Raw genomic sequence first — 16,302 nt, forward strand, 5'->3', positions numbered from 1 at the left:
CTTTTCTTCCATTCACTCTTCAACTGTTACCTGTTTGAAAATGAGATCCAGCACCAGAGGATTGTTGAAGCTGTCTTTCGGATAAAAAACCTGTAAAAGCAAGTAAAATATTCACAAAAGTAAAGAATACAGACATTGTGAGAGCTGTTCATGATATGTGTGTAGTTGCATACACACCTCCTTCCTGAGGTACAGCCTCCAGGGAACGTTGGTGTAGGTGTAGTGCTCCTCATTGGTTCTCTGATGAAGTTGTGTCTGGATAGTCTCAATCTCTACCGGAAGCTCTCGAGAAACTGCTCAAAATAAATCGCTTTACTTTTTAGTTTCCCCCAATTCGATGTCCTTATTTTTTTAATATATTTACTAAGTGTGCATGTTAAAGATTAAATCTGCACTGAATGATTTGAAGCATAATTTAGAACGTTTACATTCAGATGCTGCGCATGTTGTTAATTTCCTTTGCATATCTATAAACATCTATGGAAACATGCACCCACAAGTTACTTTCATTAAATAAAGTTGATTTAATTAAAGAGACTAACTCACTTAAACTGCATATTATGGGATGTGGCTTAGCCTTTCCCCCTCACATGCAATATGAGGACTGTCTATTCGAGGACAACGCTACTGGCAGTTATTACATTCATACTAGTGCAATAATTACATTCATACTAGTGCAATCATTACATGTATTCCAGCGTAATATTTGAATGTATTTATAGTACAATCAGTGTTATTTTAGTGCAAAATTATATGGTATTTATTTTATTTATTATGTTAGAACCTGTTGCAATAAAGCCTTTCTTTTTTTCTTGAATCTACATGACTCAAGCATAGGTACCTACAGTATAACTCTGCAAAGTAATGTAGTCGTGTCTGCATTAGAATATGTGGATGTGTACTTTGAGTGAGTGTGAGTACCTGGAGGAGGAAGGGGGAGAGGACGTTGAGGTGCTCTTGTCTTCATGCTCTTGGTGGGTTTAAATCCTGCTTCTTTAATTGCAGACGCAGATGCTGAGGGGGCAGCAGGACGTTTGGGCTGGACGGACACAGAAATGTTCCCCTGAATGACTGATTTCACTGCCAGCGTGCTGCATATTCTGTGTGTGTATGAATGTGTGTGTGTGTACCTGTGGAGCCGGTGGGTTTTCCATCTGAGGTTTGAGGATCTGCAAAGCTTCATCACGAGGGGTTTGCTTCTTCCTAAACCTCCCCTCTCCTCTCCTAAACACACACAGTGTCAACAGCACACATTACAGCTTGCAGAGTTTTCAAATACACTACGGTTTAATATGTGTTTGTTATGTGTGTGAATACAATATCCCTGGTGCTGTGTGTGTTCACTGTGAGCATTAACATCCCACTCAGTATCTGTAGGTCATTTTTTGTAGCCATGGTATTATTTAATTCTGTGACTGAAGAAAGCATCAACTGCTGTGCGACACATACAATTATGCATATGTGTGTGTGTGTGTGTGTGTGTGTGTGTGTGTGTGTGTGTGTGTGTGTGTGTGTGTGTGTGTGTGTGTGTGTGTGTGTACAAGACGTCACCTCTTTTCTTGTAGCAGCATATCATCCGATGGAGGTGGGGAGTTGTATCTTTTGATGATTGCTTAAAAGGAATAATATAAACGTATGAATTATGCAGATAACACTTTACATTTTTTCATTGCTCACATCTAAATACCAACCATTGTTTCTAGAAATCAAGAAATAAATACGTGTATCAACTTTATGATCATCTTTCAGTCATTCAGTCATAAATATTTAAAAGCTTTTAAATTCAGTCACCTTGCACATCTTGGCTGGGGAAGATGTGCTCTGTGGTGCGACCTGCTGAGAACTTCACCACTTCGCCAGGAGGGGGCAGGGGAGTCGTCACCACTGGGGCTAAGTCACACGCGCACACACACACACACACACACACACACACACACACACACACACACACACACACACACACACACACACACACACACACACACACACACACACACACACACACACACACACAAACAAACAACAACAAGCAATAAGGAGTGATGCTCTGCTGGGAAAAGGTGTTCTTTCACTTTACATTTAAGGGACTGAGGAGACTTTCTCTCCTGCTGACTCTCATGTTTTCTCTGTCTCTCACTCTCTTACCAAACTTCCTGACTGGTTTGTCCTTGTTTATGGGGATGCCTGGAGCCTTCCTCCGAGAGCCACTGTCCTTTCCTGACTGAACCTGAAAAAGCCACACGTAGAGGAGAGAGAGAGAGTTTAAAATGAAGGCTTTGCAGACATTACATATTGTCTCTTGAGATTGTGTCGCAGCCAGGACAATGTCGAGGCAAAGTAAATGGTAGAAAAGGGACTGTATAAATACAGGACTATGAATGCAGCACAGTATAATTTGTTTTTAGAATTTGTCTGTGTCGAAAAATGTCATGTCGCACTTATGCTCATTTATCTCAGAACTGGAATCTAGAAACTGGATGGTGCATCACGGCATCTTATTGCATTATTATCTCTATATGTTCCAGATACTTTTATTCTTAATACTGTGAATCTTTCGTTCAATATATCTTTGAACATTCTGTCCAAATATTTCCATTTGAAATAGTAATTATTTTAAAATATTTTTATTGTAAAAAAGTTCTGTTGTTCTTCTTGTCTATGCACCAATTCACCAAAGCAAAGCAAATGTCCTGTATGTGAACATTTACTGTAAACTGGAATCTGATTCAGATCCACACAATCTCATGTGACTAAAACATATTAAAAACCCCTATTATTGGCCTAAAAAAAAAAATGACCAACATATTCAAAAGATGCACCACAGTCAGAAGACGCTGAACGAGCCACATCTGCACCGCCCTCCGTCTAGTTTGGCATTTACTTTGAGATTTTATTGGGAGTTTTCTGACTGATTTTGATCCTTTCACTTCTTCTCAGTACGAGTCTGTGCCAGATGCTGTAAGCCACTCTGTTTGTTTGGCTCTGTATTTGTTCTTTTGTTTTGTCTCTGCTAGTTGTTATTTTCCTTTAGCCTCAGTGCATCTCTCAGACACTTGAGTTGTTGATTTTAATGATTAATTAAAAGGTCATACATATTTTCATTTCATTTTCAAATACACTTGCTTTCCCTCTCATCATCCGACATACAGTTCTTTATTATATTTCTAACAAACCTCTCACTCTATCCTTTTAAGGAAACTGCATCTTGTTTTGAGGATAACATTTTTCCTGAGGGACTGTAGCTTGTTGTTGTTAGACTTTACAACAACAGCAACTATAAACATCTTTCATAAATTAACAACGACTTATGTAATACGTCAGTCTGGACTGTTACCTCACATGCCTCAGAGTTACTGACCCGTGAAGAAGCGTTAGCCTGGGGCTGTGTCGGCTCAGTTTTGGAGGAGTATGTCTGGGGTTGAGGCCGAGCTTCGGGTCGCGTCCTGGGGTCCGCAGGAGGGTATGAGGGAGTTTGTTCATGTCTAGAAGGGGGGGAGTAGGGATGCCTGTGCTGGATGTCTGCTGCACCGAAGGGGGTGGGTGTGAAGTTAGCGTAGGGGCTAGGTGGGATGTTAGCATATGGACTCGGGGGTATGGAGCCGTAGGGGCTGGCAGGTGCATACGGGCTGGGAGGGTGAGTGAATATAGGGCTCATGGGGGGGCTTGTGATTGGGGAAGTAGGGGGACTCGTCATGGCCATGGCCTGCATGGTCATCTGCTGGGCCTGAGAAACAAGACGCGTTAACTCCAAAACAAGAACTGTGAGAGATAAACAGATGCAGATCCAGACGGAGGGTTTACCATGATGATGGCCTGCTGGTTCACGATGGCCTGCTGCTGCCGGGACAAAACAGCCTGCTGGGCATCTGGAGGAGAGAGGAGGAGAAACACAGTCAACAGGAAGGAGGGATGACAAATGCTGTGTAATGAGGGGGTTCTTTTCTCTTATTTTTCTTCACGCTTGATACAAACCAGGTGTTACAGGTGCCACAGCAGCGACAGGAGGTGACATCACACCTCCCACAGGAAGGACTCTCACAGCTGTGTACAAACAAACATCATATTTTAAGAGTGTGGTGTTTTTTACACTTGGTAATTATGAATTGAGAGTTTGAGGTTCCTTCAGTGTGTTATTATACTGTATGGCTATGTATGTGCTCTTTTATTTCAGTGCCTAGATTAAATTGAAGCTCTCAAAAATTAATGAACACAGTAAGTGGTTCACAGCATGAACACTACTTTCCCACAGTACAAATATGATGCATATTAAAGTTGTGTGGCAATATACCTGTCAGTAGCAACATGATTTACTACATTCACTAAAGGGAGGTGTTCAAATCTCCTTGTGCATTTGAATCATAGTTAATGGACCTCATCTTGAAGTCTTTAGTGTTTAGTTTTATTTAGCTAAAAGTCGGAACATTTGATATCCATGTCCACCCTCTAAAGATCTAGCTCACTCAGTTCTTAATATTAATCCATTTAATAAAGGGGCTGTGTCCAAAATATATACATTGATTCTGAATAACTGCCCTCCCACATGGGATAAAACTAAAGACGCATGGGAAGGAGATATTGGAGAACATACAAAACAACAAAAACATTGTTTCACGTATACACACCTCTTCTTTCTGTATTAGACATGGATTAATCCAATTTAAGGTAGTACACGGGCTACATTACTCCAACGACAGACTCGCTAAGATTTTGCCCAGTGTCGCTCCAACCTGTCCCAGGTGTCATTATTCCCCTGTTTCCATGGGGCATATGTTCTGGTCATGTCCGTCATTAAGCAGTTTCTGGGCTTCGGGTTTTTAGGGTTTTGCAACTTTTTGTCATAAATGTTGGACATACTGTATTTGTGAAAAACTGAAAAATAAAGTTGTTTAAAAAAAAAACACAAAAAAAGTCGGAACATTTTAGTTATAGTCAAAGAAAACCATAACCATGTTGTTTTTATTGTTCATTGTGAAGTAAGTTGCACTGATTCCTCCTGACTTTACATAGTGTGTTCATACTGTATGGTGTGTGAAGCAAAGGAAATGGAACTGCTTATTAGTTGTCTCCTCTTTTTTTGCTAATACAAAGTAAGGTTTTGTAAGTCTTTTAGTTTTTTTTACTTTTCCCTGTCTTTTTTTGACAACAATTTTGCAAGATCCCAGTTAGTGATTGAAGACGCTGGTGCTGTCTCATCGTTGCTCTGTCTTAATACAGTAACAAAGGTTGTGAGAAAAAATATTGTTTAAATTGAAAATTATTCCTGCCAAAGAGTAAACCATCAAGTGAATGAGTGAACAAGGGAGGTATTTGAAACAGAGCCTGTGTTTTTCACTGACCTCCAGGTGGAGGTGGGGGGCCGGTTGACTGTCCTTGCTGCTGCCACCCGCCTCCAACCCCCCCAGCCCCCTTCATCCTGCTGGACAGTCCTGCGGCTGATTCTGCTTCCTGTGAGGACAGACAGAAAGAAATGATACTTAAGAATCAGATTACAACATGAAAAAACAAGGTAAATATATTGGCTGATATGTAGGTATCGGCTTATATGATGGCTATTGATGGCTTTTGATTGAGAATGGTTCATAGACATTATTATTGTCAGTCATCTGTGAAGCACTTTGAACTGCAATCCAATGAATGAAAGCTGCTTTACAAATAAAGTTTGATTGATTTCTTGAATCTATAATTATTAATATTGACAGTATCCAGTATCAAAAGCTGGCAAATATCTGGTCTTTCTGCATCCTGTTTGTCTTTGATCAGATAGTTCCTAATAAAAATCTAAATTTGGTTTTGTTAATCCCTTTCGGTCATATTTTGGTCAATTTGGTACTGAAACTCTGGTATTCTATTAATTTCATATGACAACGAGCTCTACCTCTTTGACAGGTGTATAGTTTGCTCCTGCAGTTATAATGTATTTGAATAAATACCCTCAACGTTGACAAAAAGTGTAAAAAACCATAATCTCCAGCAGCAGAATTCACTCCTCCACAACTTCTTCTTCTTCCTTCGTGTAACGTCAGAGGTCCAACTCCTTGTCGTGCAGCCATGCCCGCATCTCTGGTCCTAAGTCGAAGAGGCTGGCTTCTGAGGGTGGTCTATATAAAGGGCAGATGGTGATTATGTGTTCGGCAGTCTGTTCAGGGTCACCACACTGTCTGCCAGGCCCCACTTCTTCATCGATGTTTTGAAGCGACCGACCCCAGTTCGTAGACGGTTTTGTGTGGTTGCCGGCGTGGTAGGTCGTCTCCTCCTATGGCGCCATCTCCTGGGTCCCAGATGTAGCGATGAATGAGGTAGGGAGTGGGATATATCTCCCACTCCTTCCAAGCAGCCACCAACCATGCATCTCTGGAGAGGTCCTCAGAGGTGGAATTGAGCATCTCTTGTGCTGCCTTGTTGTAGGGGAGGCGGGGCTTGAGCCTACTTAGAGGCGCTGCTGTCGTTGTAGTGTTATGCAGGATGTGCCAGTCATGCTTTTGAGCTTTCCTGGCCAGGGCGAGGGTGGCAGCCTCCCATCCTCCACAACTGATCTGTGTGTTCAGTGTGCTCCAAAGAAATGTCACCAATAGATCTCTAAAAATATATATTCAGAGGAAGTTTCGGGCTATGTGGAGGCGATAACAAATCATGGCAGGAGAACAGTTAAATATACTGTGACATGTTTTTTCTTATTTGTTTGCAGAGTCTCCTTTGGTTGAAATCCAAGCTGACTCCAACTACTATGAAGGAGCAAACTAAAACAATTGAAGATCTGCCTTTTAAGCCAAAAGGGGATGTATTTAATAGTAACAGATTTTTTGGTGGAGAATTTCTTCAACTTGTAAGTGTCTATGTCAACAGTAGTGCTATAGAGACATACAGGGAGATAAAAAACAGAATTTTGAATGTCGGATCAGAGAGATCCCCTCGTAAATGCGCAGCCGGTCCATCAGAAATCAGCCGCTGACCCATACATCCACAGCAGTGTGTGTCTGTAGGCCATGTCTCATTAAATAGTAAGCCCTTCATTTGCCAGAGTGTCAGTTCCTCGTAAGTAGATCCTTGCGTTGCCTGGGTGGGAAATCACGTGGCGATCTAGTCGCTGTGACAGTTACGGTAACTGGGTAACGTAATAGGTTGCTGGGCGGGAGAGGTCTGTAGAACACATCTGATACATGCTAATTCCTGTCAGCCACATCCGATAGCACGGCTAACATTCAGCACGTCGCTGCCGAAGACTGATAGATCCAACATGGCCAGCATTCACTGCACCATTGACCAGACTTAGTACCAGCGGATTTAACTCAATCAGAGACAATCAGGTCGTACTACAAGTGTCATTTTAATGATAGGGGTGTAGATTACATTTTGTGGTGGGTAATGCCTTACAAATGAATAGGCAACGATTTTTCACTGCTGCCTTAACTGAGCAGAGAGCAGTAATCTAACACTGCATCTCTGGCAATCTGCTAGGATAGTTTTATGTTAAGTTTATATTTAGAGCACATTTAAAAACAGCAAAAGTCGACTAAAGTGCTGCACCGTGGTAACAAAAAGAGTGACATAAACAATAATAAGGTAAGAGCATTGATTCAACTAGAATGCAACAGTCTACTGAATGAAGCTAAATATTGGTGAACACAAATGCTTAACTATCATGGTAGGTTCTTGGTTGAGTTTTAAATGATGTTACGGAAAGGGGCTGATCGAATAGAAAGTTCAAGACTGTTACAAAGTTTAGAAGCCGTAAGTGCAAAGGCCATACAATGAGAAACCTACGGTAAGCTTGGCCTATTCTATGTTGAAATCCAAAGTGTGGCCAATCACACAATTTGATGGGTTTTAATGTAGCCTTCTTAATAACAGAATTTGCACATGCAAATCAAAACACATTCCTGCTGTTTGAAATAAAAAGTAGACAATACAGTATTTTCTTTTGTATTCTTAGCACCTTCGTTACATTAATTACCATTACTATATTTATTGTGTATTATAAATAAACCTAACTGTCTTCTTTACTATCTCTGTAGTGCAAAAACTGCAAAGAGAAATGGAGCATTACGGGACCAGTGCAGTAACCAACAGTAAAGGGTTGACAGAGGAATCCCCTCTCAGGAGGTCAAGTGTGTCAGTGTGAGTAAGAGATGTAACTTACTCCAGTCCCCTCAGACAGCACAGGGTCAAACAGGCTGTCCAGATAACGATCCATCCCTCTCTGAGGCTCAAAGTCTGTGACGAGGAGACGAGAGCACTTCAGCCTCTGCTGTCTGTATATACGTTTCTGTCTTTGTTTATGTTTTAGCCTAAATGTTTACCTTGTCCATCATAGCCAGGTAAGGCTGAAGGTATGAAAGCATCCTTCTTGTCAAAGCCACCACCCAACAGGCTTCTGTAAAACAAAACACAATTACACTCATGTGTCAGTACTGAAGCAGCGGTGGATGAAATACACACACCTGTGACATAAGTAAAGTACAATTATCAGTCTTAAAGTTAAAGCACTTGGCCCAATACGCTGTTGAATAATAACATATACAGTTATTAGAGGTCAAATAATTGCATCATTGCATAGGTAATATTTAAAGATATTATGAAACAATGTAATGCTCTTTATGAACTACATAAACAAACAAGACCATCAACAAGAACATTGGCTTTATACAGAGTTAGTCTTAATGCCTGCAATCAGGTCCAATTCCAGGCAACAAATAAATAGCATTTTATGGCACACAGACCAGAAAGATAATTGTATTTTTGATTATAATTCAGTAGAGTAAAACGTTCATTATCTCCCTCTAAGAACTAGCGGAGTAAGATTATAAAGTAGCATAAATACTTATTATTATTATTATTATTATTATTATTATTATTATTATTATTATATTAACTATAATACCCAAAATTGCACACAAGTATAGCACATTCTTCTGTTTTTAGTGAATGTGTGTCTCACATGCTGGCATTGGTCCGCACTCGGGTCGGCTCCTGTGCGGAGATGATGAAGTAGCTGCTGTGTTTGGGGAAGTCAGCAGGAAGCTCCAGGTCCGACATCAAGTCCAGAACGTAGTCTGAGCCCTCCAGCTCCACCCACTGCGCCGGCTCCTTCAGCACCACTGACCAGCCCCGACGGCCCTCCGTCACACCCCTGCACGCGCACGCACACGCACGCACACACACACACACACACACACACACACACACACACACACACACACACACACACACACACACACACACACACACACACACACACACACACACACACACACACACACACACACACACACACACACACACACACACACACACACAGAGAACAATATAATAATGCACGCAAATCTGCTCTTATCAACAGTTCCACCTAAACATCTTCTTTCCTTTTCCCAGCTTGTCTTTGTAAACCAATCCATACATTACGTGTAAGATACAATGGTGTGTCAGGGTTTTGTTCAATAGGTACAAATAAAATACAGAGTGGGGCGAGAAGGGTTATGTTCTAATACAATTAAATAAAATACTCAAAATATCCAAGTCTTTCATTAACAAAAAGGATACTTTCTGAAATACAAATATCATAAGTGTGCGAGAGAAAAGAACCTCAGCAAACGTTTCTAAGACACTGATTCTTGTACATTTAGAAATGTTTCTCTCTCATAATTTTTCAAATGCTATTAATACCACCCCACCAGATCTGAAATGTTTTATTTTTCAGCTAACATGGCCCTTATAGTCCAAACGATGATACCTGTGTTTTAAGATGTCTTTAGCCATTTCCTCCCCTGTTGTCCAGGAGTGTAGAGGACACAGGAAGGACACACCTGCAGGAGAACAACAGCACTTAATAGACAAACAGCTGAATGTGACATGACGCCTTGCTCTCTTTTGGGGAAGCCAAAATACCTCTGACACACAGCAATTACTGTACTTGCAACTTTGAAATTATGAGAGGTGTTTTTATCCTATAATGCAATAAATGCCGTTTGATCAGGTTATAAAACGGTTTCTCAACGGCATCACAAAAACAAAGTTGGTAGCACTCTTCCCTTTCTGCCTATGAGGCCTTACACAGACACCAGCATCAACAAACAGACACAAACAAAGCCAGTGAACCAGAGAGGCTCTCAGGTGTCGTCTAATCCTCAGTAGGCCTGCCAAGAGGCCGGAGGACAGATTAGCTGGATGAGAGGAGGAAATGAGAGACGGGTAACTCTTCGGTGCTGGACACTGAACACACTGACTGAGCTCAGGGGAAGAAGGAAAGACGGAAAACAAGTAAAGGTGAGGCTGGGTCAATGAAAGGGAGTCAAACACCAAAGGGAGTCTAACTAATTATGTTTAAAATGCATCAATACGCCAATCATTACTTACATTTATTCAAGGCAAAACTGAATTCCTGCTATAGTGAAAATATACAGACAAGACTCTCTCTGTCGCTGGAGGGCAGAAAGCTACACACACACTTTTAGTTGCACAATGATCAGTACATCTAAGCCTTATTTAATTCAATTGTATCTATTTTATTTAATCTTTTTAAATACATGTTTTCAATGGCACCTAGCTAAAGATGTTTGGTAATGGGATCACTTTCCCTCTCATTCCCATCCATCCAAACTTTGGCAACTAGATCTGAATATAAAATGAATTAAAACCAGCTCTTGGCTACATGTGTTGTGTGGGTGTGTGTTCTCACCATCGAAGCAGTGTATGTGCAGAACAGTGTGCGCTCTCTTGCGATTGGCGGTCCACTCCAGAAGGCAGGGTGGATACGTGCGGACATACTCCGGCCCGACATTTAACCGCTGCAGAGCTTGAAGCAGACGGTGCTGACACACACAGTCGTAGCCCTCCGGCCCGTAATCAGACACAAACCTACAACCACAACAAGGACGAGCAAAAAGAGAGATGGAAACCACGTCACGTCCCTTCTTTCATTTAAAACTGCAGTATATGATCCAGCAACTTAACCTTAGATATCCCTCATGAATGCGCTAATGTTCACAGTATTTCAGATGCTATGCACCTTGAAAATGTAATGAAGTCTAAAATGTCCTTTAAAATGGCCAAACAAGTACTGAAAACATGTGTAAAGAACCATGTGTAAAGATGACATGCATGCACTGAAAAGCATGCAATAAATGTACTGTATAAATGTTGCGTAGACATTTCCATGAGATGTGAACATATGTCACTACGTTTCTTACTTCAGCAAGTACTTGGTCAGCCGTTGAGAAGGCAGGAAGGCGGAGAGGCAGGAGGACAGGAGGAGCCAACCACGCTCTGAATTCAAAATGTTGGGGTTCCTCCACACCTAATGGAAGAAAGCAGAAATGAAAGAGATGTGCAATAATAGAGAAATATTCCAACATTTTCCTTTATTGCCATCCTACCGGCTATAAAAAAGAGCAGGGCCTCACCTGATTGGCTACCTGAGCCAGGATCTCATCTCGCAGGCTGGGATTGGAGAGTCCTCTCTGGATGATGTAGTTCCCAAATAGATTCTCCTGAGCTCCATTCAAGTTTGGGTCACCCATAAATCTCAGTATCTATCAAAAGTGGAGGCATTAACGACACATTCTGTAACCTTACAAGTCAAATCACAACTAAATAGGTTTCCTATAAGTCCTTAGTCTGAGCTTTTAACATTATGCCTGCTGAAAGTAAATGGATATTACTCACTCCAATGCTCAATGTGCATGGACAATAAGCACATGTACACATATGAAGCATATCAGAAAAAAAACAAGCTTATTATTTCTACATTTTACATGAAGTCGCTCCAAAAATCATACTACCAGGGAGAGAGATTTTAACTGACTAAGCATGATTGTAAAATCAGGTTCAAAAGGTTCAAAAGTACTTCTGAACACATGGTTTTATCACGTTTGTAGATAGAAATACTATCCCGATGGCTAATCCTTCTTAAGCTACAAGTCATGTTCATTTTTCCTCGGTTTCACTCCCTGACGTAACGCTGATTAGCAGCTCACTTTGAAGTTTCCCAGCAGCATGTGAATGCAATATGTACCAGGATGAAAAGGTTCAGAGCTCCTTGTCTTAACTCCTCATCTGTTCGTATCAGTGAAGTCTCCAGCGGGGCTGTCAGCATCCCAAACAACGGCTCCTACAACACACACACACACACACACACACACACACACACACACACACACACACACACACACACACACACACACACACACACACACACACACACACACACACACACACACACACACACACACACACACACACACACACACACACACACACAATTGATTTGACATAGGGACATGGATGGAGAGCCGGACAACATTGTTTAAATCACAAAGGTTCCCGAAAGACTATTAACGTTTTATTCACATGTATATTTTCTGTTTGTTTTCTGTTTGTTTGTTTTCTGTGTGTTTCATTACCCTAAATATGGCCCGGATGTAGTGTGTCATGAGGTAGTTGTTGATGTCCAGGGGAAGTGTCAGCTGGGGGTCAACCTGAACTTTTGGAGCCTGCACCACCGCCAAGCAGTCAGAATGCAGCTCTTCACCACCTGCACACACACACACACACACACACACACACACACACACACACACACACACACACACACACACACACACACACACACACACACACACACACACACACACACACACACACACACACACACACACACACACACACACACACACACACACACACACACACACACACACACACACACACACACAGAAAAGCAACAGTACATATTTTTGAACCAACACGCAAACAAGGTGGAGGGAAGTTTATATATAACACGGACTGACTGCAAATCTGTATGTGTGCATCTATGTTTGTGTGTGTGTATGTGTGTGCGTGTCTATGTGTGTGTGTGCGTACCTGAGGCCGCCTGTAGCAGAAGTGCCAGCTCAGCAGGAATAGGCAGCGTTGTGACATTCACCACTTCTCTGTTGATGCGATCCTACACACATCGCAAACACACACACACACACACACACACACACACACACACACACACACACACACACACACACACACACACACACACACACACACACACACACACACACACACACACACACACACTTATATGACACACTGATGCTGCAGCTTCATCTTTTCTCCAAATGTGTCTCTCCCTCCTCTCAGACACTTTTCACTTTATTTCACACCCTCACTCACCTCCTCTGCTTTCCTTGCAGGCTCCAGCACTGTCTGACAGAAAGACAACAGTATCACACTTCACACATTTGTTCAATCTGTAAATTCATTTTTCAGACGCACATACTGCAGATGACACGGACACAGTGTGCATACCCTCGTGTAACGCTGGCGGTTGACAATGAGCAGCACGATAGAGCGGAGCCTGATGAGGTACTTTCTCCTCAGAGCAAGCTTTTTCCTGTTCAGGAAAAGCAATAACAATAGGAGATGGATTACTCATAAAGATACAGGGAGTAGTAAAACAAATCTAAAGAAACACATTAAAGGAGTTATTAGAACATGACATAAACCACTGCACAGTTCATTTAGCAAGGTTTGTCTTGTTTACATTTATAGAGTTAGTTACAGCTTCTGGGAAAAATGTATAATCTCCCTGTATTCATCAAAGTGTGATAAATTATCTCTGAAGTATAATTACAGACTCAAAAGGTTTGACCTTGTGTGTATTGCCATTGTAGTGTCCTCATTAAGCCAGTAAGTGCATTTTAAACGTTCAAATAAAAATACAAATGTGCACCGCGCTCCAGGTTTTGTCAGTTTGTCCGTCAGTGAGAAATCTATTATGTTTAATGGATGAGCGAGACTTCGATCCTCTGACCCTGTCTCCTCACATGGAGAGAGACAGGGTTGCCTGTAATAAGCTTTGACATACTCGGCTCGCTGAAAACGATCACTATATTTCACTGCTGCCGATAAAAGAAAACTGAAGCTCAGAAGAGCCAACCTCCAGGAAGAGACGGGTGATACGAGGGGTTTTCACCCAGAGCAATGACACCAAGGATGATTGCAAAATAAATGAATGTCTATTACTTTTTTTTTTCTTTTTTCCATTTATTGGCACCTAGAATCACAGTCTCTTGGTTTTATGTCTCAGAAGACCAGTTGCAGTTTACACCCATGGCTGTCCAACAATGTCATAACATCATCATGATTTAATTACATTTGACATTTGTGTGAAATGGTCATCATTTAGCACCTTGATGCTTATCTAATGGCCAGATATATTGCTTTGTGACCTTGACTTTTGTCCATCAAATTGTAAATCTTAGGATTTTCTTTTGTGCCAAATTTCAAGGAATGTAGACGTTCTCGAGATTCACAAGGTTTGGACAGATGTGAGGTAGCAGTGACCTTGATTGATCAACGAGCACAGAGGCTTTAAAAATAATTGGCCTTTTGTAAGTGTGTAATTGTCATCAGATTAAAACAATGATCTCTTGTAGCTGAGCAGTTTGCCACTGTGTGCAGCTTGTTTGATGTTGTGAAGCAGCATCCCTTTAGTTCAGCTGAACATTACCTGGCCAGGAATCCTTTGCAGCGAGCTCCAAACAGAAACATGCGGCGCCGTAACTTGGCAAAGTTCTTTCGGACAAAGCATGCGCGGGTGTATCTCTGCAGCGTCATCGCAGCGATGTTCAGCACACGGTCCCGCTTCCCCTCCAACAGCTGATACAGCTCCTCTTTCAGGAAAAGCTAACAAGCACACACACATCTTCTTACCAAAGCAATTATTTGTTACGTATGATTATTTTGACTTTATTTAGTACAGGAGTAATTGGCTCACCTTACTGACTCCCAGCTGATACGAGCCGTTTTGGACCGGGCCGAGCTTGTGGAGCATGATGACACAGTTTTCTCCGTCTGCAGGTGGAGTGTCCTTCAGGCAAAGCAGCGCTTTATACCTGAGCAGACCCACACACACATATAAAATGACATTATTAATTGTTTATGTAAACCAAGAGCAGTGAAATATAAAGCTGCTGCATGTGTGTTAAAGGGATTGTTAGATTGAAGGATTAATTAATTATGGTAAGACAGTGTATTACAGTATCTACAGTAGATGGTGGTCAACATGCCCCCAGTTTGAAATAACAGACAGGAGCACGGGCACAGAAGCAAAGCAAACTACTACTGTGGACCGAGGCAACAACAAAACATATATTAGTCAACTAAAAGTCTGTTTAAAGGCTGTGAATCTCAGGGGCCTAGTGTGAGGCTGAATAGGATTATAAGTGTTCTGAGTGTTGGTTTGTAAGTATTTGTTTGTATTTAGTAGTTTTGGTGTAAATCGAATTGACTGTAAGTGTAGGAAAGTGTTTTTCTGTGATGCTGTATGTCAGACTTCTTTGGCAGCCGCTGGTCAGAGGTGCTGTGAGATCAATGCGTTCAGCTGCTTTCATACTGCAGGCACTGACGTGTGCCAGGTGGCTATTTCAGTATGAGGAAATTGGTGTGTGAATTGTGCACTCACTAGAAACAAAGCCTATCATTAAAGTCATTTTGACATTTTAAAGGTCTTGACAGTAAAAAGGGACAGTAATAATTTGTTTGAGAAAATAATCAGCCTGTGGCAGAGGTAGGGGACCGAGACTGACATGAATACTTATCGCCTCCCATCGACACAACACCGTGCATTACAGAAACATATTTAGGACTATATCGCTGTACTTTTCATGTTATTTTATACTTTGTACTGTGAACATTGCACATTCCTTGACAATTTGGGATATTTCTGCATAAATAGACTTTTAAAAATGACACAGCTCTTTCATTTGCATTTACATATATTGTAGATATTTGTAATTATAGTTTTTTTTTGTATAGATGTTGAGATGAGTCTTTACAACATGTGGTTCAATTGAAGTGTACATTCAATCCTAAAATACATTTAAGGTGAAGATTAGTAAGTAACGTACCTTGTGAGAAAGCTGAGAAAGTGCAGTCTGATTGGATAACCCTCCTTCCTGATCTGGATGGTCTCCATGATACCAGAGTAATGAAGCTGAGTGTTGACCAGCTGCACGTCGAACACGGCTGGCTCCTACACATACATTAGCAAACACATCATTTGCATGAGCCGTTACAATTCAATCCAAAAAAAGTAAACTAAACACTGCAAACCTGCACACACCGTCCAACATGCAAAAATACCTTACGATGGTTTGACTTGATGCATCGCACAAAATAAGGGTTACACCTGTCACAGATAGATGAGAACGAACGCATGGATAAATAAATGAAAGTATTTGAAACTGAGGAAAACCAACTGAACAATAAATCATTATAGCATCGCATGGTTTCACAATTGAAGCATATAAACAG

At 41.3% G+C, this 16,302-nt stretch overlaps 1 protein-coding gene across 1 annotated transcript in view; it reads right to left on the reverse strand.

Annotated features, from left to right (window-relative positions):
• Positions 1 to 16,302, reverse strand: part of LOC117452758 (unconventional myosin-XV-like) — a 45,870-nt gene that overhangs the window by 13,113 nt on the left and 16,455 nt on the right. Inside the window, 27 exon segments of the mRNA XM_034091514.2 lie at positions 31 to 90; positions 178 to 293; positions 922 to 1,039; positions 1,131 to 1,224; positions 1,552 to 1,612; positions 1,792 to 1,890; positions 2,146 to 2,227; positions 3,359 to 3,724; positions 3,802 to 3,866; positions 3,973 to 4,041; positions 5,337 to 5,445; positions 8,138 to 8,211; positions 8,298 to 8,371; positions 8,936 to 9,127; positions 9,728 to 9,800; positions 10,673 to 10,851; positions 11,184 to 11,290; positions 11,397 to 11,525; positions 12,008 to 12,103; positions 12,396 to 12,526; positions 12,856 to 12,937; positions 13,159 to 13,191; positions 13,294 to 13,378; positions 14,498 to 14,673; positions 14,765 to 14,882; positions 15,897 to 16,021; positions 16,132 to 16,177. Of these exon segments, the coding sequence (XP_033947405.2) occupies positions 31 to 90; positions 178 to 293; positions 922 to 1,039; positions 1,131 to 1,224; positions 1,552 to 1,612; positions 1,792 to 1,890; positions 2,146 to 2,227; positions 3,359 to 3,724; positions 3,802 to 3,866; positions 3,973 to 4,041; positions 5,337 to 5,445; positions 8,138 to 8,211; positions 8,298 to 8,371; positions 8,936 to 9,127; positions 9,728 to 9,800; positions 10,673 to 10,851; positions 11,184 to 11,290; positions 11,397 to 11,525; positions 12,008 to 12,103; positions 12,396 to 12,526; positions 12,856 to 12,937; positions 13,159 to 13,191; positions 13,294 to 13,378; positions 14,498 to 14,673; positions 14,765 to 14,882; positions 15,897 to 16,021; positions 16,132 to 16,177 (2,959 nt within the window).

Source organism: Pseudochaenichthys georgianus, chromosome 1, assembly GCF_902827115.2.
Source record: "Pseudochaenichthys georgianus chromosome 1, fPseGeo1.2, whole genome shotgun sequence".
Lineage (NCBI taxonomy): Eukaryota > Metazoa > Chordata > Actinopteri > Perciformes > Channichthyidae > Pseudochaenichthys > Pseudochaenichthys georgianus.